This window comes from Apteryx mantelli, chromosome 5 (genome assembly GCF_036417845.1).
Source record: "Apteryx mantelli isolate bAptMan1 chromosome 5, bAptMan1.hap1, whole genome shotgun sequence".
NCBI lineage: Eukaryota > Metazoa > Chordata > Aves > Apterygiformes > Apterygidae > Apteryx > Apteryx mantelli.
The window spans coordinates 5655056-5679137 of NC_089982.1; the positions used below are offsets into that span (position 1 = coordinate 5655056).

The 24082-nt window shown below is 54.4% G+C and overlaps 1 protein-coding gene across 1 annotated transcript; it reads right to left on the reverse strand.

The window, feature by feature from the left end:
• Positions 1-14568: 14568 nt before the first annotated feature.
• GSR (glutathione-disulfide reductase) lies at positions 14569-24021 on the reverse strand. Its single transcript, XM_067297359.1, has 13 exons — positions 23884-24021; positions 23164-23190; positions 22412-22500; positions 21762-21831; positions 20963-21110; positions 20226-20280; positions 19226-19325; positions 18311-18397; positions 17707-17868; positions 17205-17316; positions 16755-16886; positions 15616-15749; positions 14569-14965 (listed from the first exon to the last, which is right to left on the reverse strand). Exons 1-13 carry the CDS (start codon positions 24010-24012, stop codon positions 14816-14818), a joined length of 1395 nt encoding a protein of 464 aa, XP_067153460.1. The 5' UTR covers positions 24013-24021; the 3' UTR covers positions 14569-14815.
• Between the last annotated feature and the right edge of the window lie 61 nt (positions 24022-24082).

The window sequence follows — 24082 nt, forward strand, 5'->3', positions numbered from 1 at the left end:
TCGCAAACTGCCGCATCTCTTTGCTGCGTCATATTGGTTAGTTAGCGTGCGAGGCAGGGAACATATACGCAGTGGTTAGTTAGGTGGGGAGGCAGCGAGGAGAGGCCGTGGTTTGCTAGATTGCGAGGCAGTAAATGGAGGGAGCGGTTTCCTAGGAAGAGCAGCGGAGGCCTGGGCCCATTTTCCTCTTTGGAAGGCATCTTGCCTAAGACACGTGCACCGGCCTCGTGCTGGTGAGGGTGTGTGGCTGGCGCCACGGCATCATTGGCGAGCCCCTGGAGCAAGGCCCGCGAGAGGGCGAATGGTGCCAAGGGCTTGGGCCTGCACCACTGAACGCCCCAAGGGCCCCTGAGGAGGCAGGCCCCTTGCGAGAGGCAAAGGAGAGAGGCAAGAGGTGGCCTGATGAGCCCCTGTGAGAGCACTGTGGGTGTGCTTCGTCGAGGTGGGCAGCGACTCTGAGCAGGGCTGAGCATGGCAGTTGAGAGGAAGTAGCTGTCGCACGGCCTTGGGGGCCTAGAAGGGAAAGGAAGGTGCGGAGAGTTGTGCTGGGTGTGTTTTGTGGCGCCAGGGGGTGGCCTGGCTGCTGCCATGTCTGGTCGTGCCCCCTGCGTGTCGCTGAGGCACAGGCACGTGTTGGCTGGCAAGGCTCTATGAGGCACGGGGCGGGGCTGCGGCATGTCACAGTGGTGGGGTTGGCTGTGGTGGGGAGGGGCAGCGGCCCCAGTGCCTTGGTGCTGCGCATGTGGGAGGAGGTGGCTGGAGAGAGCTGGGGAGTGCCGGCAGGATGGGGCGATGGGGAGGCGTGGCAGGGGAGGCTCTGCCTCGGCTCGCCGCGCCCAGGCTGCCCTGGAGGGGTGAGGCAGGGATGCTGGCCCTCTGCTGCTCTCTGTCCGCTGAGGGTGAGGCCTTTTGCTGCAAAGCTCTTGCCAGGCTGTGCAGACAGGATGCTGACTGAAGGGCAGGGAGTGTTTCTGCTTGCTCTGAGAGGCGTCCCAAGCATGCTTTTTGCCTCCTTCCTTCTCGTTTGCCTTGCCTAGGGAGAGCTTTTGTGGGCAGCAGTGTTTGCGGAGGGAGCAAGCGGTCATGGCAGATGCTCGCTGCAGGCTAGGGCTTTGCTTGCTGGCAGCTCTTTGGCCGAGGGAAGGCCTTGTGGAGAGAGGCTGTTTGGAGGTGGGGTGGTTGGGAGTTGGGAGAGGACTGTGCAGGGGCTGATGCCTTTGGGCGGACAATGTCCTGAGGCAAGCAGCGCCTTCGAGGAGGAAAGCCGAGGCGCCAGCGGGCTGCAAGGCATGCGCGGCCCAGGGCGCTCTTGCTTCCAGCTGCAGTGTCGGGAAGCTCTGGCGCCTTGCCGCTGTGGTGTGCCACGGCGGTGCTGCAGCAGGGCAAGGAGAGAGCACGCCACGTGTAGGCAGGCGTGGGCTGGCTGTGGTGGAGTTGGGGGCTGGCAGGCCCGCCACTGCCAAGGCGCTGCTTTTCGCCTGTGTTTTGGGTGGCAGTGGGCAGCCCCCCGTTGGCTCGAGATGCGGTGCTACGAGCAGCTGGCGTCCAGGCAGTGCTGCTGAGCACCCAGCTGCTGCAAGGAGCCTGGCGGCTTTTTGGCCGGCCTTCTGGGCCCTGTGTGCTTGAAGGCCTTGACCCGTGCCTTTTCCTCCGGGAGCGCTTCTAGAGGCTCTCCTTGTTGGATTTTGGGGCGAGTGCTACAGCTTTTGCATTGGGAGCACTCTCTTTTGGCGACGCGTGCCGCTGGAGGCCCTGATGGGACAGTGTCCGTGCAGCCCTCAAAAGCAAAGGTGGCAATGAGTGGAGCGACGGGGCTCCTTTGCTTTGAAAGAAACGCAAGAGCAGTGGGGTGGTGGAGAGAGCAAACACACGCGGTGGTTAGCAGGTTGGGGAGGCAGCGAGCAGACGCAGGGGTTGGGAAGCTAGTTTGCGAGGTGTGAGCAGACAAAGTGGCTTGCTAATTTGCGAGGCAGCGCACAGACGCAGCGGTTTGCTTGTCTGCGAGGCAGCGATGACGATTTGCGGTTTTCTAGTTTGCGAGGCAGCGAACAGGCACAGCTTTTTGCTTCTTTCCGATAAAGCGAAGAGACGCAGCGGTTTGCTGGTTTGCGAGGCAGCGAACGGACCACAGTTTGCAACGCATTGAGCAGACGCAGTGGTTTCTTAGTTTGCAAGGCAGCGAACAGACGCAGCGGTTTGCTTGTCTGCGAGGCAGTGAATGGATGCAGCGGTTTCCTTGTTTGCGAGGCAGCGAACAGATGCAGCGGTTCTTTTTTGTGCGAGGCAGGGCAGAGATGCCGCGGGGAGTTATTTTGCGAGGCAGCCAAGTGACGCATTGGTTGGTTAGTGTGTGAGCTAAGGAACACAGGCAGTGGTTAGTTGGGGAGGCAGTGAGCAGACGAAGCGGCTTGCTGATTTATGAGGCAGCGAAGAGACGCAGCGGTTTGCTTGCGTGCGAGGCAGCGAACGAAGCTGCTTCGTCTGCTCACTGCCTCCCCGACAAACTAACCACTGCGTATGTTCGCTAGCTCGCACACTAACCAGCCAATGTGTCTTTTCCCTACCTCGCAAAGAAGCAAAGCACTGCGTTTTTTCACTGCCTGGCAAACAAGTTAACTGCTGCATCCCTTCGCTCTCTCGCAAAGAAGCAAACCTCTGCATCTGCTCACTGCCTCGCAAACTAACTAACCAAGCACTACCTCTGCTCACTGCCTCCCCAGCTAACTAACCACTGCCTATGTTTGTTATCTGGCAGACTAACCGCTGCATCCGTTCCCGGCCTCGCATAGAAGCAAACCGCTGCCTCAGTGCGCTGCCTCGCAAACTAACTAACCAACCGCTGCCTCTGTTCGCTGCCTCGCAAAAGAAGCAAACCGCTGCGTCCGTCCACTGCCTCGCAAACTGCCGCATCTCTTTGCTGAGTCTTATTGGTTAGTTAGTGTGCGAGCTAGCGAGCATACGCAGTGGTTATTTAGTTGGGGAGGCAGTGAGCAGACGAAGCGGCTTGCTAATTTGTGAGGCAGCGAGGAGACGCAGCGGTTTGCTTGTGTGCGAGGCAGCGAACGAAGCTGCTTCGTCTGCTCACTGCCTCCCCGGCAAACTAACCACTGCGTATGTTCGCTAGCTCGCACACTAACCAACCAAAGCGTCTCTTCCCTACCTCGCAAACTAACTAACCGCCGCATCCCTTCGCTGCCTCGCAAAGTAACTAACCGCTGCATCCGTTCCCTGCCTCGCAAAGAAGCAAAGCGCTGCGTTTTTTCGCTGCCTGGCAAACAAGCGAACTGCTGCATCCCTTCGCTATCTCGCAAAGAAGCAAACCTCTGCGTCTGTGCACTGCCTCGCAAATTAGCAAGCCGCTTCGTCTGCTCACTGCCTCCCCAGCTAACTAACCACTGCCTATGTTTGTTATCTGCCAAACTAACCGCTGCATCCGTTCCCGGCCTCGCGTAGAAGCAAACCGCTGCCTCAGTGCGCTGCCTCGCAAACTAACTAACCAACCACTGCCTCTGTTCGCTGCCTCGCAAAGAAGCAAGTCGCTGCGTCCGTTCACTGCCTCGCAAACTGCCGCATCTCTTTGCTGCGTCATATTGGTTAGTTAGCGTGCGAGGCAGGGAACATATACGCAGTGGTTAGTTAGGTGGGGAGGCAGCGAGGAGAGGCCGTGGTTTGCTAGATTGCGAGGCAGTAAATGGAGGGAGCGGTTTCCTAGGAAGAGCAGCGGAGGCCTGGGCCCATTTTCCTCTTTGGAAGGCATCTTGCCTAAGACACGTGCACCGGCCTCGTGCTGGTGAGGGTGTGTGGCTGGCGCCACGGCATCATTGGCGAGCCCCTGGAGCAAGGCCCGCGAGAGGGCGAATGGTGCCAAGGGCTTGGGCCTGCACCACTGAACGCCCCAAGGGCCCCTGAGGAGGCAGGCCCCTTGCGAGAGGCAAAGGAGAGAGGCAAGAGGTGGCCTGATGAGCCCCTGTGAGAGCACTGTGGGTGTGCTTCGTCGAGGTGGGCAGCGACTCTGAGCAGGGCTGAGCATGGCAGTTGAGAGGAAGTAGCTGTCGCACGGCCTTGGGGGCCTAGAAGGGAAAGGAAGGTGCGGAGAGTTGTGCTGGGTGTGTTTTGTGGCGCCAGGGGGTGGCCTGGCTGCTGCCATGTCTGGTCGTGCCCCCTGCGTGTCGCTGAGGCACAGGCACGTGTTGGCTGGCAAGGCTCTATGAGGCACGGGGCGGGGCTGCGGCATGTCACAGTGGTGGGGTTGGCTGTGGTGGGGAGGGGCAGCGGCCCCAGTGCCTTGGTGCTGCGCATGTGGGAGGAGGTGGCTGGAGAGAGCTGGGGAGTGCCGGCAGGATGGGGCGATGGGGAGGCGTGGCAGGGGAGGCTCTGCCTCGGCTCGCCGCGCCCAGGCTGCCCTGGAGGGGTGAGGCAGGGATGCTGGCCCTCTGCTGCTCTCTGTCCGCTGAGGGTGAGGCCTTTTGCTGCAAAGCTCTTGCCAGGCTGTGCAGACAGGATGCTGACTGAAGGGCAGGGAGTGTTTCTGCTTGCTCTGAGAGGCGTCCCAAGCATGCTTTTTGCCTCCTTCCTTCTCGTTTGCCTTGCCTAGGGAGAGCTTTTGTGGGCAGCAGTGTTTGCGGAGGGAGCAAGCGGTCATGGCAGATGCTCGCTGCAGGCTAGGGCTTTGCTTGCTGGCAGCTCTTTGGCCGAGGGAAGGCCTTGTGGAGAGAGGCTGTTTGGAGGTGGGGTGGTTGGGAGTTGGGAGAGGACTGTGCAGGGGCTGATGCCTTTGGGCGGACAATGTCCTGAGGCAAGCAGCGCCTTCGAGGAGGAAAGCCGAGGCGGCCAGCGGGCTGCAAGGCATGCGCGGCCCAGGGCGCTCTTGCTTCCAGCTGCAGTGTCGGGAAGCTCTGGCGCCTTGCCGCTGTGGTGTGCCACGGCGGTGCTGCAGCAGGGCAAGGAGAGAGCACGCCACGTGTAGGCAGGCGTGGGCTGGCTGTGGTGGAGTTGGGGGCTGGCAGGCCCGCCACTGCCAAGGCGCTGCTTTTCGCCTGTGTTTTGGGTGGCAGTGGGCAGCCCCCCGTTGGCTCGAGATGCGGTGCTACGAGCAGCTGGCGTCCAGGCAGTGCTGCTGAGCACCCAGCTGCTGCAAGGAGCCTGGCGGCTTTTTGGCCGGCCTTCTGGGCCCTGTGTGCTTGAAGGCCTTGACCCGTGCCTTTTCCTCCGGGAGCGCTTCTAGAGGCTCTCCTTGTTGGATTTTGGGGCGAGTGCTACAGCTTTTGCATTGGGAGCACTCTCTTTTGGCGACGCGTGCCGCTGGAGGCCCTGATGGGACAGTGTCCGTGCAGCCCTCAAAAGCAAAGGTGGCAATGAGTGGAGCGACGGGGCTCCTTTGCTTTGAAAGAAACGCAAGAGCAGTGGTCCTTTGTGCATCCTGCTCCATTGTGCTGGTGTAGGAGAGAGCTCCTTTGAGCAGCTGGGAAGAGAAAGCAGCTTTGCTCTCCCAGGCCCCAAGCTCCTTTGGGGGGGACGGGGAGTCCCTTGCCTGGTGCTCTCGCACTCTGCCTGTGCCCTGCAAAGTGGACTTGTGGAGGCAGAGCCGTCCGTGGGATTTCCCTGTGGCACAGGTGGTGCAGAAAACTGCTGTCTGGCTCAAGGTTTTGCCTGGGAGAGCAATCGCAGGCCTTGGTCAGAGAGTGGAATGCCAATGGCTGAGAGCAGTGAAAGCCTAGGCCCATTTTCCTCTCTGGAAGGCAGCATATCCATCCCTTTCAGTACGCATCGATACCTCTCGATCTGCAGAGGCATCAAGGCCTGTCAATTTCCATACCCACTTAGAAGTATCGATACCACTACTTACTGGTAGTTATCAGTAACTCTCAATATCAATCCCTGCTGATAGCCATCAATACCTCTCATCTCAACAGGCATCTAGCGCTTTTGCTCTTGCCCCGACTTTGCTCTTTGGAGGCATTGAATGGTATCGACATCGATCCCTCTCAATATCGAGCGGGATTGTTGGCTGTCAAATGCCAGACTTATCAATAGGGTTCGATATAGATATCAATATTAAGTGGAGGGGGACATGATATGTTGGAAGGGAGCATTAGAAGGGTGGTGGGGCACATAATAAATGGTGGTGGGGACATATGTCAGAAGGAGGTGCAATACATGGCGGCGGGGCATCATAAGTGGCAATGGGGACATAATAAGTAATGTGGGGGGCAATATCAATAGATATCGATATCAAACCCTGTTGATAGGCACCAATACCTTTCATTCCCAACAGGCATGCATACTTTTCTGTCTGGGACTGACATGGCCCTCGGTAGGCATGGATGACTACTGACATTGACCATTTTTTACATTGACAGACCTTGATGAGTACTGATTTCCATACGTATCGCAAGGGCACGACATCCATACATATCGATCCCTCTCGGTACACATTGATACCTCTCAATTTCAACAGACATCGAGGCCTGTTGATTTCCATACCCACTTAGAGACATTGATAGCACTACGTATTGATAATTATCAGTAACTCTCGGTATAAATCCCTGCTGATAGCCATCAATACCTCTCAACAGGCATTTATCCCTTTTGCTCTCACCCCAATTTTGCTCTTGGGAGGCACTGTTGACATTGATCCCTCTCAATATCAAGGGGGCATTGTTGCCTGTTGAATACCAGATCTATCGATCAGGTTCGATATATATAATAGTAAGTGTAGGGGGCATGTGATATATTGAAAGGGGGCATAATAATTGATGGTGGGGGGCATAATAAGTGTGGGGGGGCGTGTAATAAATGGCGGTGAGGTCATATGTCAGAAGGAAGAGTAATACATGCTGGGGGAGCATAATAAGCCACAAGCTTGGCTCTGGGCATGAGGGTCTGAATGCCCACCAAGACCTCCAGAAAAGAGCTGAGACTCTGCAAAGGAGCATGAGAGGGAGAGGGGGGCTGTCAATGCAAACCTCCCGGAAAGGGAGAAACTGGCATCGCTGGGAGACGCCACAGTCTGAACCCACTTCCACGGAAACCCCAGCCCTGCACAGGGCTTCTGGCTCGTCCTTCCCACAGAGTGGCCCCAGGAGGCAAAGGCAAAGGGAGTTGCAAACAGCAGCTTTTGACCATGCTGAGAAACCTTCTCTCTTCAAAATATACATGTCTGCCCTGATCTCCCATGCGCTGGACAGGCCTCGGCCCCCCCCGCCCCCACACCTCTCAGATGAACAGGAGAACAAGCAGCTTCACTTACTCCCCCCTCAAGAACAGCCGGGTGGACCTGGTGATGTCTTTAAAGGCAGAGCGCTTGGCCCTCGCCTCCAGCAGCCCCAGCACCTTCACCAGCACCAGCAGGCCTTCCACAGCCACCTCCACATCGGTCACGTCCTCCAGGCCCCTGAGCAGCACCTCCACCATGGCCACCCTGCGCCTCTGCAGCTGCAAAGAGCACAAACTGCTCGCTATTCCTACCTCTCACTGCTGCTCTTCACCACTGCACCAAGGGCTGAGCTTGCTAGAGCAAGTCCAGAGCAAACCCCAGCCCAGGGAGCCCCAATTTGCATCCGGTTTCCCCTGAAAGCCCTGAAGCCCTGGGCAGCTCTCCCCTGGCAGCTTTTGAGTTTGTGCTGCGCTCAGAGCGCAGGAAAGACCATCTCACCTTCGTGGGCGCTCCACTGACCCCATTGCCCATGCCTCTCATGGCCACTTGCCACACGGTGCTGACAGGGTCACATGATCTTTCTACTAAGGCCTCTAAGAGGGGCTTCAGGAGCTCACTCTCCTCCACCACTTGGTCCTTCATCAGCTGCAATAAAGCCACATGGCTGCTAGCGTCAGGATGTCATTCATGTCAGGCAAGATGCAGCAATAGCCGCATCCTGGGGCTCCAGCGTCAGGAAGCTCTACAGCCCCTGACCGGCTCCCCTGCAGTGGGGCTTTCCCTCTGGGCCAGCCTAGCTGTGGCTGCAGAGTCAGGCAGCTGCCAAGAGCAGAGCTGCACAGTGCTGGGAGAGGCCTCGCACATGGGTCCACATGGGGTGGCACCTCCTGGCAGGAATCTGCATTCGGGCCTGGGGCCCCCGGGAGCTTTGCCGCAGCTGACCGAGCTCAGGAGCACATCCCAGCCAGGCTCGGGAGCACCTGGCAAAGAGGGCACCCAGCAAACACCCCTTCACCTTCCCTCCCCAGCAGCACCAGTGACAAGGGCCAGGACAGGCTACTTCGCAGGGGCAAGAACGTCCCTGGCAGCAGCTCCAGGAAAGGCTCAGCAGGAGCCTGGGAGGTGCTGCTCTCCAGAGGCTTCCTACAAAGGAGGAGCCATTCGAGCCACTCCAGCACTTGCTGCTGCCATCCTCCCCCAGAAAGGGACACCCTGGGCAGCAGTTTCTGAGGGAATACCTCCGAGCCCTCCCTGCCCCACCTGCTGCCTCACCTCAGCAAGGAAAGCTGTGGCCATGAGCCACAGGTTTGCTGAGCGCAAATTCAGCCCCAGGAAGAGACTCTCCACCAGGCACTGCAGGATGAGCTCCACACAGAGCAGCACACTGTGCATGAAGCACGAGCAGGCTCGTGATACACAGCCACGCAGGACGGCCACAGGCTGCGACTCCCAAATTCACATGCTCCAACGCAGACGTTGCTCTGCACCTCAGCAGAGCTCCCGGGCACGCAGGAAGGTCCCAGCAGCCATTTCCCCGGCAGCCATTTCCCCAGGCACAGCCCCCATGACAAGGCAGGGTGCATCCCGAGGGCTCTCACTTGCCAGAAGACACACGCTGTCCGTGTGAGCCCAGGGATCTGCCAGGGATGCCCACACTCCCTGCTTCCGGAGCAGCCGCAGCCACAGCTCCTCCAGGCACTTCGCCAGCACCAGCTCTAACACCTCCACAAAAAATCTGGTGAAAGAAAAACCAAGAGAAATCTCCAGTCACAGAACTTTGGGGGAAGATTTGTCTTTAGCAGAGCTAAAACAGCTCAGCCACTTTGGGAGGTGTTTGTTCGCTCATCCTAAACCGCACCGAGGGAGAGGCAAAGCACCCCTGAAATGACACTCTGCACTCTTCAAGTCTCAAGCTAACAGAAAACTAGCCCCTGCCACTTCTCACCTGCCCAGCGTGTCGTCGCTCCCCGGCTCCCCGAGGGACAGCGCCATCTCTTCCCCCAGTGTCTCGCTGACCTGCCCCAGGAGGCCAGGAAGCAGGCAGCAAAGCAGGCGCTGGACCAGTGCCTCGCTCCACAGCACCAACATCACCTCGAAAATGGCCTGGGTGATCTACAGAGAAATTCAACCAAGAACCACCTGGTAAAACAAGGGCTTTTCCCAACATCCAGCTCCCCCCACCAGCCTGCGGGGCTTTTACTGTCTCCAATTCTCACTTCAGTAACAGCCTTGTAGCACAGGAGCAGCAAACTGTCCCGGCTCCCCACGCCGCGAACACTGCCACTGCCCTGGCAGAGCACCCCACAAGGCTCCACAGGTGCTTGCAAAGGGCATGAAACTCCCTTGCGCTGAAGCATGAGTTGGAAAGCAGACGCAAAGCGTCACTAACGCCTCCGTCGCTGACCGCACCATGAGAGGCTCCAAGGCAGCCTGGCTGCTGCCCAGCTCCCGAGCACAGCAGTCGCTCCTGTGGCTGCTCTTTCCAGCTGCCCTTAATTTTTTGGTTAAGCGTACCAGCATGTGGCACCCCAGGGCGCTTCTCCCCAGGCTCCTCCACAGCTCCACTGTGTCGCTGCAAGGGAATAGATGCTTGCCCATGAGCCCGCATCCTCAGGTACCTGCAACGCCCTCACGAGAGGCCAACGCTCTCCTCGTCTGCATCGGGGCTGGCAATGCCCTGGTCAGGACAGGGACACAAGCCCACAATCCTGCAGCGCTCAGCCTTTCCTGGGGAAAAAATACCTGCTTCCAACCAGGACCCCCCCCATGCAGGCACACCCTGGGGCTGGGTCTGACTGCAGAGGGAAGGACGAGCACACAGACCTGTCTCTGGGCAGGCGCTTCTGGAGGAGACTGTCGAGTACTGGCTGTTGGTGACTGCGGGCCAGGAGGAACATCGCCCACTGCACAAAGTGCCTGGGGGTGCTCTGTCAGGTGCTCTGCAGGCAGGTGTAAAGGATGACCACAATTTCAGGCACCTGAAAGGAGGAAGGCAAGAAAGAACAGCTTGGTGTGTCCTTTCCCTGTCCTTCTTCGGGGCTAACAGCTGTGACAGTGTGCTCCTTCCCCCCCCCCACCCCCATGTGCTCTCTCTCCCTCAACCTGACCTCCCTGTAAACAGCATGTATGCAGGGGCTCACTGAGCATGCGCCAACTAAGACCCGTCTAGCATGCAAATATGGCTATGAGTCAATCATCTCCCTCCCCATAAATAGGGGGCAGTCCAGAGCCCACTGAGCTCTCCCGCATGGCAGCGGGCTGCACTGCAGAACCTCCTCTTGAGCAGAGACACCTCTCAAGGTTACTCCTCAAGGTTGAGAGATTCCTTACCCACGAGAGATCATCAGTAAGTGATTAATAGCATGCTGAACTTTTGCAAACTTCGCAAAACTTTGCTGAGTTATATCTCTGATTAATTGTGCACATAATCCCCTAGACATAACCTGTTGACCAAGTCTGAGACTAGGACTGGATCCAGCCGCACCTAGGCTCCTCTCCGAAGGAGTTTAGAAAGCAAGGGGGTCCTTTCTGAACCTCGTGACTCAATGAGAGGGTCTCCATTGCACGTGCATCTGACCCTGTCCTTCATGCAGTAAATAACTGAGTGAACCTTGCCAATCAAACCTCGTTAAATCATTCTTATTTATGATTGAACTTTGTTGAGTCGCTGTCTTACCGCAATAAACACAGTGCTGCTTCCCTCGTACAAGTAAAGTGCATCGCTCATTCACGACAACAGCCAACAACAGAAAACAGCCAAAGGCAAATGGAAAAAACACCTCTCTTACCTCCTCCTGGAGTATTTGCTCTCCGCACTCCCCCAGAAACGTGAGCATCCACCACTCAGCAGCCCACACACACACAGGCCTGGCGCACAGCAAGCTCTCCACAAAGGTGCTCATGAAGTCTGTGGCCTGGCCTCGGGGAAAATATCAAGGCATCTGCTCCTTTCATCATGGGCTGAAAGGACAGATGTGTCTCCAGCCTCCTGCTCCGTGCTTATGCCACATGTCCCTGTGTGACAGCTCGCTCGGGGAATGGCACAAGCCCCTGGAGGGAGCAGGGAGATAGGCACAAGCCCAGCACCGGGCCTCCACCCCCTTTTCAGGGGCCAGTTACCTTCATGATGTTGATGGAGGTCACCAGGAGAGACTCTGCATCATCAGCATTCAGCCTCTCACACAGCTACCCGATCTCTTTGGTTGCCGCTTCTGTGGTCTTGGCTCGAGCTAGAAGAAAGGGGAGTCACGTTCGGGGGGAGCCAACCTCCGGCCCTGTGTGCAAATAAAGGAGGACCCGAGGGACGGTGGCGAAGGCCATGGCAAAGCTAGGGCCCTCTGAATGCAGCGCAGCAGGTTTGCTAGCCAGGTGAGGGGCTGGCCACAGAGAGGGACGGTCCCTGGCACCGGGGGTGACGTCCTGCCCTCAGACAGCAGTGGGGAACGGCCCTGCACTGCTCTCCTCACCTCCTATTTGCAGCAGGCTGCCGAGGCAGGTCACTGCCCACATGCGGGATGTGGCTGGCACATCACTTGTCAGAGGCCCTAAAAGTCCCACCAGAGAGCCAAACCGCTTTCAGGCATGGCCTCGCTGCGGGAGCAAGAGGCAGGCAAAAAGGTCACTGGCAGCCCCTGTGGCCACTTGCCTTCTCCCAGCCATGCCATCCCTCGAACCATGGCCAGGTGGCAGGGCAGACAAAGGGCTGCCCCACAGCCCTGGGAGAACCAAAACCCAGTGCTTGCCTGGGTAGAACTCCCTGCTGGGGCTGCGGCCGGCAGGGAGGGGGCCAGGGAACGTGGGGTCCCTGCTCACCCTATGCTCACATCCCTCTTCATAAGCACCCAGCAGCTGGATGCACACATGCAGGGCCCTCTCCCGCTTGCACACATGGGCCAAGGCGAGCCAGCGCCGCAGGACACCACTGCTACCACTCTGTCCACGACAGAGCTCTGTGAACAGCTCTCGTCATCCCACAAGACACTCTCCGGTTTGCTGTAAGTCTCCGCTCTGCCATGCCACCCTGGGGACACACCACACATGGCAGTGATGGGACATGTTGCCCCCACATCAGCTCTGCCAGGTTGATGCTGGGGATGAGCTGCCAGCACTGCTCAGCACAGCTGTTGGAAGCGGGTGAGAAATCCCGTGCTGGGATTTCCTATCTCAAACCCTAACCCTAACCCTGGGGACATCACCACCTCCTGCTGGAAAGGAGGATGCACAGTAGCATCTGCTCAGCACCACCGGCAGGAGCAGCATTTTGGGATGAGGCGCAGCAAGAGGGCAGACACGTCATCGGGTGAGATCAGCCCGCAGCATCGGGGAAGCCAAGGTGCTGTGGGGAGCCCTCAAACCCCCACGCAGCCCCATGGGATGCCCCTGCCTCACCTCAGCATCTTACAGCCAGTCCAACAGAGAAGTCATGATGGCAGCAAAGGTAGCAATGGCTGCAGGAACAGATCCAGCCGCCCTGCCACCGTTCTTGCCACATGCAGATCCAGACTGGGGACCCACGCAAGTGATGAAACCTGGAAGGAAAGCAGCAGAGGGTTTGCATTGCTTCGGCAGCCACAGGGATTGGTCCCGAGTCGGGGCAAACATCTCCCCAGCTGGAGCATGGGGTGACAGGAGAGGCTGATGGAGCCAGCTCTGCGCAGCCTGGAGAAGAGCAGCCCACGGCAGCTTGGGGCTTACTCCAAGTGTGTGATCCCAGCTCTCCCTGAGAGGAGAACATGGGCACCAGCAGGTCCTGGTCACCCCAACCAAGCATGCCAGCGGGCTGGGCGCCGAGCTTGGCGCCAGCCCCCACCTTGGAGCGCTTGTAGCACCCCCATCGCAGCAGGACTCCCTGGATGGATGCACTGCTCCACCAGCACCTCCTCCCTTGGGATCCATGAGCCACTGGGCCAGCACTGGCCCCAGGAGGGAGATGGGACACAGCCACTGTTAACCACAGGGACTACTGTGATCCATGGTGGGGATCCAATGCCTTACAGAGGGCTGCTGGCCACGCAGGGGCATGAGCAGGAGGGAGGGGGCCAGGCACTGCCACATTAGGGACCCCATATGTGGCACTGCCCCAGGCTCCAGCACTTGCAGATGCTCGTCCCCCTTCAGCTCCCCACTCCAGAGACCCAAGGGGAAGGGGGTTTGGGGGGTTCACAAGGGCTTTTCTTTGGTGTTTCACCTGGTTTCCTCCAAAAAGGAGGTTGCTGCAGACACACAGCCCATGCCTATGCCTGCCCTTCCCTCTGTCTCCAAGAACTTTTGCTCCCCTGCTCCAGCCAGAACAGAACTGGGCAGAAACCCCAAACCCATCACCATTCCAGCCGTGGCATGAAACTGGTGACATGGGAAGGACAGAGACCCAGGCCAGAGTCTGAAGGAAAAAATCTAACAAGCTCCTGCAATCACACCAGGGCAATTGCTCCAGCAGAGGGGCCCCAGGAGCCAGGAGTGATTTGTGCAACTGCTCACACAAGTGCCAGGTCATTTAGCTGCATAGAAAACCTAGAAGGGCAAAGCCTGGAGACTTGCACAGACACAAAGTCTGAATATCAGTATCCATTTTCTTTTGGTAGGGAACTTTTCATTAGAATTGAATTGATCTTCAGGGAGTTTTTGAATGCAAAGTTATGATATTTCTTCTTAAGGAGAGATTTTTGTTTTGGTTTCAGGCTAAATGTTCATTTCCAGCAAAAACAGAATAGAAGGCAAAGTCAGCAATTTCTTAGCAAGCTCCAGTGCTTACACCCAATTCTGCTCCCAGCTTTGCTGCTGGGCCAGTTCAAGATTGTATCAAGCTTTGAGAGGCACCAGTCAACTGAGCGCCTGCAGCCTATGAGCAACCGAAACGATGCTACAGGGGGGATCTGGGCTCTGCGTAGGGTCAGCAGAAAGGCTGGGTCCCACCGGACACTCCCATGCAATCCCACACCAAGCAACGATGCTGAAGCACCCTGCGTGCCCTGCCCAGCCCCTCCCCGAGTGGCTATGGGTAGCTGAGCAAAGCAGCTCCAGTGAGGGGAGCCAAACCATCCTCAAGTGCCACTGGCCGCAGCTCCTAGATCTACAGCTTGGCTCCAAGGGCAGGTTGGCCCCTTGCTCACACAAACCTGGAGACTGCACACTCACACCGTGCCGCCTTCCCCTTGCAGGGGCTTCATGGCAGGGACATGAGCTGTTCCTGGCACCCCGACCACAAAGTTGGCCTGCCCTGCTCTGCTCTCTACACACCCCTGACTCTGGCACAGCATGTCTGTATGCAGTCACACTGCAGTTGACCAGAAAGAAGGAGCCCTGCCATTGACAGCGTTAACCCGAACGGTGTCAAGGGATCACTCCCACCCTATGCGGTTTGACTCAGCAGGGGAAAATAACCACAAAGACAATAAAGCAAAACAGAGCCTTCCCAGAATCGCTGTGTTTATTTTGCACTCCAAATCAAGTCATGTCAATTTTAGGGATAGATACATTGCTCTCCAGGCAGCTGACTCACCTTGAGGCATTTTGGGATATCTAAAAACTTTCCCCTACCCCCAAGGAAAATTTGTAAGGGGAAAAAAGGGAGAGATTGATTGCAGAGAAGACGCACTGCCGAAAGAAGGCAGCTGGCTTCTGTGCTTCAGCTGCCATCTCAGGCTTCTGGGGCCCACCATTTCAGCGTAGCGTTACCAGCTCTTCTGCAGAAGTAGGGTGAATGGCAACAGTGTTGTCAAAGTTGGCCTTAGTAGCTCCCATTTTGATGGCCACAGCAAAGCCCTGCAGCATTTCATCGCAGCCCAGGCCTTGCATGTGCAATCCCACCACCTTTGAAGAACAAGGGAGATGGTGGATTGAGAGGGAGGGGTGGGTAGACAGCCCTGCTCCAGCAGTGCTGGAGACCACCTGCAGTCCAAGCTTTCTCCCGACTCTCCACACATGCAAGTTTTGCCAATAGGCCTTGCTCAGCTTGAGGCCCTTAGGGTAAACTCCAGATCTTCAGCAACTGGGAAATGAAACATTTACTGTATCCAACCCTTCTGCAAGGAGCCCTAACACTGTCTTCCTGGAAGTGTCCAGCCAGAGTATTTTCAGGACTAAGGCTAGAGCCAGCAAATGCTTCCTTTTAAGCCTCTGAGAAAACAGTATTCTCTAGCAAAAGGCACAGTCTAGACTAAATATTAGGCTTGGTGTGGAGGTAGGTGGATCCAAGTCTAGGACCTAATTTGTGCAGGTCAGAGCAGATCACATAGAACCCTTCTGGTCCTGAAACAGGCCAGTAGTGAGTGTATACATGGATAAATACTGGTGGTCAAACACGGGGAAAACATGACAATCAGCAATATTCCCAGCAGTACCACTGTGAGGGGCCATCATGCTATTCCAGGTGACAGCTAGACGCACACAGTTGAGGTCTAAAGGACACCCCAGCCACTTCCCTACAGCACTCAGCCGGATCCCCTAGCCCCCCCACGCACCTTCTCCTCCTTGCCAGCACAAACCAGCTTCATGACACACTTGGTCTTCTTTTTGGTGACTGCATGATACATGGGGGTAAATGAAGTGCTGTAGATCTTCACATTCTCTCTCCCATGCACAGAAATGGCTTCATCTGGAACAGAAGACACTGCGCATCAGACAGTGGGAGTGTTAAAGGGTAAACCCATGAGGTGTTTGAAAAGATGAGTCGAAAGGCATTTTACAAGATTTGGACTGAGAACAGCTTTCTGAAGATAAGAACATTTACTTAAACAATAAAATAATTATTGGAGCCACTCAGCTTCCATTTCCTCAGCCTCTTTTTATGTAGTCCATAGTGGTCTGTCAATGCAAGCATCATGGACTCCCAAGCAGGGGTTTAAAGACCCCAGACTTCCAAAAGATACCCAGCAAGCTCTTTTCTGGAAACCAAGTCCCTTTATCAGGAGCTTGCCTCTGACCTTCCCTGAAGTACCCTCTTGTGAGTTTGCATCCTGATTTCTATCTAATTGTACGGCACACAACTGCAGCAACAAAAACAGTAGTGTTCCTGCACAGCAGTGGTGGTCTACAGGAAACCGTGTGACCACCCTCCATCCTCCTCTGCCAAAGGACCACTGAGCTAAATGGCTAAAGTTCGTTACAACACCATGCGTGGAGAACCTCTGCATTTCTTCAGCGTGTTCTCAAAGAGCTTATGGGCTTCCTTCCCTTGCCATATGTTACAGGTGCCCCTTGCAGCAAACAGCTCACCTCTTCCCAAGGGGCATCTTGAAATAAAAGAAGCTACAGTTTGGCTAGAAAAACAAGCATCCCCAGCTCTCTCCTGTGAGTGTGCTAGCTGAAGCACTAACTGTAGAGCAGGGAACAGGAATTGCTCACCCAGACCGTGTCAGGTTCCTGTTACACCTCAGCTGCCAACAGCTCAAGCTCCAACCAACATTTGAGCTTGGTCCACAGAAAATCAGATCCTTTTGAAGTCAAACATCCTGTTAAAGCAACCACTTCTCAGCATCTACCTCAAATGTGGTGCCCAGAGCCAATTCTATCCCCCACTCCCTTAAAAATCAGGGCTTGGAGAGCTGTCAACACAGAGTAAGAAAGTGAAGTCAGAGCAGCACATCCGTCCCATCCCTACCTTCAGTGAGGCCCACGGTCCCAATTGGAGGATGACTGAAGACCACAGTGGGAATGTTAGTGTAGTCCAGCTTGGAGTCCTGCCTGCCTTCGAAGAGCCTGTGCGCGAGCTTTCTGCCAGCTGCTATTGCAACTGTGAAAAGGGAAACGGAGCCTGAGGCACAGCCCAGCTCAGGCCAACGGGAACCTGGTTGCAATGACTAAGGAGGCATGCACACAAACACACACACAAGCATACATGCACGTGCACAGTGAGTTTAGGCAGAGGAAAGCTGAAGGCACTCTCCTCTGCAAGGTCATCTTTGTCAGGCTCTGTCACCACCAGGCCTCCTGCAGGAAATCCTTCTAGTTTTAGGCTCCTGAGGTCATATTCTTTCTGATCGGATAAGATGATGCAAGCAAACATCTCCTCTCAAGGGCAGGGAAGAGCAAGGTGACACCAAGACATTACCTGGGGTGAGGAGGGCTTTTCCACAGACATCCCCAATGGCATAAATTCCTTTCCTCGTCGTGTTCTGGAACTCATCAACCACAATGTGACCTTTTGCATCCACTTCAACGCCCTGCCATTGGAAATAGCAACTGTGTCAGTACACATACAGAGCACTGGGGAATAGTGTGGCAGCCTGAAGGAAAGGTTGGTCCCAACAGCAATCTACAGATCCCCATCAGAAGGAACAGAGCCCAACGGAAACACGCAAACTTTTCATGCTCATACACACCATCAGGAAGCTCTACACGCTCAGCCCAAATCAACACCGAAAATATGTCTGTGCCAGTGACAGCAGCACCTGTCTCTATTTTAGAGCCAGCTCAGGGGCACAGCAGAAATATAATCCCGCTACAAGCTCCAGGTGGACAAGGACCTCTGCAAGCAGAACATCTGCAGCAGGGCTGGGCCACTACATGCTGACATCCTCAAAACAGGGAAGGACAACATGCTCCCATCTCACCACTTGGTCCAGGCAAAGCCCTTCTGTGTTTGGGACTCTCCCAAGGGCCCATAGAAGGCAGTCCACATCCTGTATCACTCCAACCGTTGGCTTACGGCCAGGCATTGAGGATGTCACTGTCACATCCAGCAACCCACCAGGGGACCTCACAACTGTCTTGACCTGTGGGAATTGACAGACAGAAGACAAGGTTAGAAGGTGCTGACAGCTTCTGGGGATGATCACCCTCTCTTTGAAACAAACCATGCAGTTTTGCCAGAGGAAGCTGAAATTGTATTCCCCATGAGCTAAAAGATGTCAAAAAGCTCTTTACTATCTCATGATCCTGCTCATCTGTCACCATTAGTGACACAAAGGTTGGGTCAATCTCTGCCCTGCAAGGTGCAGCAATGGCTGCAGAGGAAGCGGTGCTTTCAAAAGGCAGGCTACTTGCGAGGTGAGACAGAGGCTGCACAGCACAGCCAGGGTTGCTGGCTGCAGGCAAAGCCATCATGCCACAAACAGTACTCAAAATGCAGGCGTTTCCTTTGGCACATCAGCAGTGCTCCTTCCTTGTGTCTCATGAGCAACGTGGCAGGCCAAGGGCTGTTTTGCAAGTCCATACCAGTGTGTGCTTCCACACATCGACCCCAGTGTTCTCCAGCTCCTGTGTGCAGTTCGAACTGATCAACGAGTCAAACATCCTCAGCACCTGGGCAGAAACCCAAACATCGCTTTGAGACAACAATCCATATACAGAGGCACTGGCTGACAGCCCCATCCACTGGCATTTCCCTATCTATGTTCTTGTCCCATTAACTTGCAGATGTGTTGGGATGCTTCTGGTTCATGATGCAGTTTCTTTTTTTCTTCCAGGTTGTGACCTGAAATAAAGCTAAGGGAAACTGGGCCAATGGCCTGCACTTCTACATCAATGCTCTGCACACAGGTTAGTGTTGCAGAAACACACTTGGCAGCACATCTACACTCTACTTCACTCCCAGAAACACCCTGCCTGGCCCATCCTGGGCTGTCATTCCACTAAGGACCACTGAATAGCTAATGACACCTTCATCTACATCTCCATTTTCAGCTTCTTGATCCTCTGAAATTCCCTAACCATCATCTTAAAATGTAGAAGAGTAACTAGCCCTCCCATCCGACAGCATGCCTGCTTTTTGCTATTCCCCTCTGGTCTAGCTCCATGCATTCCTGTTATGTATCAAAACATCTAAACAGCAAGTAAGCATGCAAGATGACCCAAGTATGAGCCTTTCCTCTCTTGCTCTCTCCATGTGAAGCTTTTAACTCTGTAACTTGAAGAGATGCTGAAGAACCAGTCTGAATGTGGCACTGTGGTATTTTTATACTCGTGCTTATTCAGACCCTTCTTCCCACATTCACATGAGAAATCCTGATGCCCAAGGAAACACCCAGCAATTCTGCTCTGACTAGAGGCTTACAACACTGCCAGCTGACTATGAGACTGCTGCAGAGCACTGCAGTGGGAAGCACCGCTGGGGATTGCTAACAGCAGTACCTTGTCATGACGTATCAGCAAGGAGGACTTGGAACCCAAAGTGGAAAGGATCCCTGCCATTTCTACTGCAATGTACCCAGCACCAACAACAACGCTGCGCCTGTGAAGAAGCAATGACACAATGCACACATGCACAGCTTCAAGGTAACACATTCAACCTGAAATGACAGTGCAAGGCATTTCCTAGAAGCCAGACTTGTTCCTGGTCTTTGAAATGCATCTTTGTATCCTCCTTCTCTTTCTCCCTGCTAGTCTTCTGATATAAGAGGAGGGAACCCATCTTGCACTCAAGCTGCCTGGCTGACAGCCCGAACTCACAGCACGAACTTGTCATTTCACCAACCGCACGCCTCAAGGAAACCAGCTCGGGTGCTGATTATCTCTTGTGCCTCTACCACATTGCAACACAGGGATTTCCAGTGTTGCAGTTGTAATCTGGGCTGACTCACATCCCTGTGGCTTTCTGAAACTACACTCTCACCTTCCCTCCCCCAGTGCAAGCAAAGAAAAGAGGAGGGCAGACAGACAGAGTGGTACACTGTGCTGCAAGCAGGCAGGGCAGGGCTGAGGTGTTGCAAGCAGAAGTTGGCATGCTGTGCTCAGGCAAGCAGGTTATCCTTGGGTCACCCAGAGGTGCTGTAACCAGCCTGGCACAGGCCTGGGTGCTGTGCCTAACACTAAAGAGACTTGGTGGAAGTCTGACAAGGACCAGGGCCAAAAGCTTGGCAGTTTCTCCTCCATCCAAAATGGAGAGAAGCACCAAGGGGATACTCCCAAGGACAGCAGTTCTGAACAGCTCATCTGAGGTAGCATAGCGGTTGAGCCCTGTAAAACAGCAAACCCATGCAGCCATGCAGCTCAGGGGCAGAGTCAAGGCAAGCCAAAAGGATTAGCACAAGCCTGCAAAATGAACCAGCTGGAGACATGGAAAAGTCACAGAGCACCGGAGACCACCTCCCTGCTCACAGGCTCATTAGCCAGAGGGAGAGCACCACTTTACCTGGGCAGCTCTTCAAGATCAAAGAATCCGTCACTGGTGATACCCAGACTGGCACCTGCAAAGCAAAGCCAACTTTCACGCACATCTGAATAAGTATTGCTCCTGGAAGGAAGCTTTCCCAGCAGCCCTGCCTGCCTGCTCTGCTTGTTACTGAAACCTACATCCCCTTCAGGCACTTTGACACAAAGATGGTCAGCTTTGGTTGATCTTTTTGGGCAAAAGAAGAATCCCTGTTTTGCCTGCAGAGGATATGTCACAATATCACAGGGCTGGGAGGAAGAGTAGGAGTTTGGAGAGTGTGTTTTAACCACATATCTCCCGAAATCCCAGCTGAGTGGAGATGCAGAGAAAATGCTCTCATTTTTCCTGTGCTGTAATGGGCCAAGAACCTTCTATAACTGATGGCTCTCTTTCAAGCAGTGCAGTCAAACACACTATCAGTTTTCGATGCTCCTGGCCTTCACTTGCCCAGTGTTCATACTTGACAGCCCCAAATGTCCTGAGAATAATCCCATGCACAGCCTCTTCAGTAGGCTTTGGCAGACCTCTTTGAAAGCAAACCACAGATAAGACCGAGCAGTATTTTTACCATGGACAAGCTCTCCACAAATGCAGGAGGCTTTCTAAAGCTGAATAATTTGCTTTTGAAAGATGCAAAACAAAATGTAGCCCGAGTGCCATCTCCATCCTGCAGTGGTTGCATACTGCAATATCTCTTGCATCATGCAAAGACTTACCAGGAATTTCACTTTCGAGAGGGACTGACGGTCGCCCACCAGTAGCTATAAGGATGTGAGGAGCTGTGTACTTTTTACCATTGACTTCAACTGTAGGCTCTGGATCAGCCGTAAACTTTCCATAGCCATGAATGATTTCAATGTGAGCCTACAGAAATAATTGCAGGGAATTCAGTTATTTTATTAACTACAGAACTAGATGCTAGAGCCAACTAACAAATCCTTCCTGCCTATGAGTTGCCCAGCTACAGAAGAGAGATGAAGAAGCCTGTAAGGCTGGAAACATGGCCTAAAAGGCATATCCTCCTGCCCTCTGGACTGGCAGCTCCATTCCTGAGAATGGTGAACTGACTGATGAATGCCGTGCAATATCCCAACAGATGCATCACATTCCAAAATCCCTCTCCAAGTTAAGCCCTTATCTCACTGCTTTCTCAAACTGTCAGTCTGTCTCAAAAGTCACAGTAGCTTTCCAGAGAGTGACAAGTGGTCCAACTCTAGGCCATCAGAACATAGTAAGGCTGGCAGGAGTATCCTTACCCCTTCCTCCAGACTGGGCATCAAATAGTTTCCTCGCTCTGCTTTGCAGAGGAAGAGCTCTTACAGCAACCAAGTACCCAAAACAGGCCCTCACTGTCATTCTGATCCCAGAGGGACAACTTCCAGTTACTGGAATAGGAAACTTAAAACAAAAGCTCAAACCAAATTCTCAGGAAAGCTCTCATGGGGGTCTGAGGAAATATGGGTGTACAGAGGAGACTGATTCCAGACCCAGCTCATAGAATAAAAACGTACTCACCTTGTTCATGTTATTTTCATAGATCTCATTCAGGCGTCTCACGTAAGCATCACGTTTTTCTTTAATAATTCTGTAACAAAATAGTTCGTCACTACACAAGTTCTTCCTCTCCTAATGAACATACAGAGGTTACCATGTGCTGCAGAGTTTTGCATCTTTTGGCTACACATGCCACAAGATGAAACAGATATTAGCTATCTGACAGTTTTCCCCCCACTAACACTAGGTTTTCACACCTTACTTCCCTTTAATGGTCTTCCTTCCTACCATGCATAAATGTCAAGAAACCATCTTCTGCTGAATATTTTCAACAGATTGTTTGCAACCCCTCTCTTCCAAAACACAGGATTCAAGACCCAGTCAAATTACCAGTTCTACTGCAAACCAAGCTCAGCATCTGTCCACACCAAGCCTCAAAGCAGACAGGAGCACAACTTCTGTGTGAAATATGAGCTGGCCACTTGTCCCTGCTATGGAGATAAAACACCGAACTGCAGATGCTCAACCTTTGCTTCCCAGAGGATAGGCCTGAGACCTCACCATGGTCCAAGATCAGAGGAGATGGTTGCCAGCAGACACAAATGCAGCAAAACGTTTTCAGAGGAGCATGTTTAGGAGAGTGAAGGCAAACAGGCCGTTTCCAAACTCACCTCCAGTTAAATTTGCTGCCAGCCACTTCAAATCCATAATCAGCGTGATCGTGGATGAACTCTGCGTGAACTGCTGTGTTCCACATCACCTGCTCACACAAAGAACAGTGCACTGAGCACACAGACAACTGCAGCGCTACCTGCTTCAGGGCAGGCAAGTCGGATCAGGAAGAACAATCTAATTTCCAGAAAAACCACATACACCTTAGGGGCCCCAAGGCTTGCCACAGCAGGCTTCTAGAGTCAGCCAACTCCTGCTGGCTCTCAAATTCCCCTTTATGTGCAGCGTGATATATTTTTCCTCCACTGGCTTGTACTGGGGCACAGAAGCCAGTGTTTTTAGCTCAGCTGCAAGGCAGAGACGCATGCAATCCTTGCAAAAGAGCATACAGGCAAAGGACTTGATCCTACAGCCCACTCTCATGCACTCAAGACACCGTGAAATTCACACAGCTCAGAGCACACAATTAGGCCTTTAAAATAAAATAAAATCCAGGCATCAGATTCTGCTTCAAGATCCTGCTCCAGTACAAACTCACAAGAGACAAAGTCTGCAAGCTAGGCTTGTCCTCTGAATCATTCCATTTGCAAAGCACATGGTACACAAGGACTGTGGAAAGGCTTCTCTTGTGGGCTCCTACATATGAATTTTTTTTTGTAGTGGTGCAAAAACACCTGCACCAGAATGAATCCAAGGTCGAGGTGCTGGAGCTGACCAGACAAGCTGAAAACAACAGCAAAAGCACACTTACCTTTTTGGGGACACAACCAACATTGACCTACAAGGGAAGAAGAGCAAGTCTTAGCACATTCAGATTCTGAAAGGCAATGCTCTGGAAAGCATGACACATCCTATCCGACAATCCCACAACTGGCACCAAATCCAGGAGGAAAAAAAGAAAAGAAAAAAAGACAGGACTATGCATTCTTGGAGATGAAGAGAGCTTAACCATATTTGGAGGCTCCACGTCTGTTGGTTTAATCTTTCTTCACTTCCTTGAAGAATAAGGAAGGCACAAGGTTTTCAAGTACAAGGTGCTTTCTCCTTCAGCAATTTAAAAGAAGTTTTACTGGGAGAAAGCAGCTCAACCCCTTTTTCCTGTGCTTCCAGTCCGAGTGCAGCAACTCTTGCAGGGGCACGGATTTAAAGCACAAAGCTGGTTCCCTTGGGCAACAAGTTTGTTTTCTCTGCTTGTTACTGCCTGCTTGCCACTGGTGCCAGGACTGCCTCTCACCGTTTTAACCGCGTTGGCATTATGTGCTTGGCCAAGCTCAGCATCCCTTCCACAAGTGGAAAAAAAGACACCCCCCCCCCCAAAAAAAAAGACAAAACAAAAAAAGAAAAGAAAAGAAGTGCAGAGTAACAAGTACAGCAAGTGAAGTCAGTCCTCCATTTCCCGCTCCCCCCCCGCCCCCCCTCCCCGCCCGGAGGCCGAGGCGCTCGCGGCACGGCGCGGCCCCGCGGGACTCACGCAGGTGCCGCCGAGGCGGCGCGGCTCGACTAGGGCGACGCGGGCGCCCAGCTCGGCGGCGCGGCGCGCCCCCGCCAGCCCGCCCGACCCGCCGCCCAGCACCAGCAGCTCGTAGGCGGCCGCCGCCATGGCCTCGGCTCCCCCGCCACCGCCCCACCCCCGGTCCCGGTCCCGCTGCCGGCTCCGCCCCCGGCCCCGG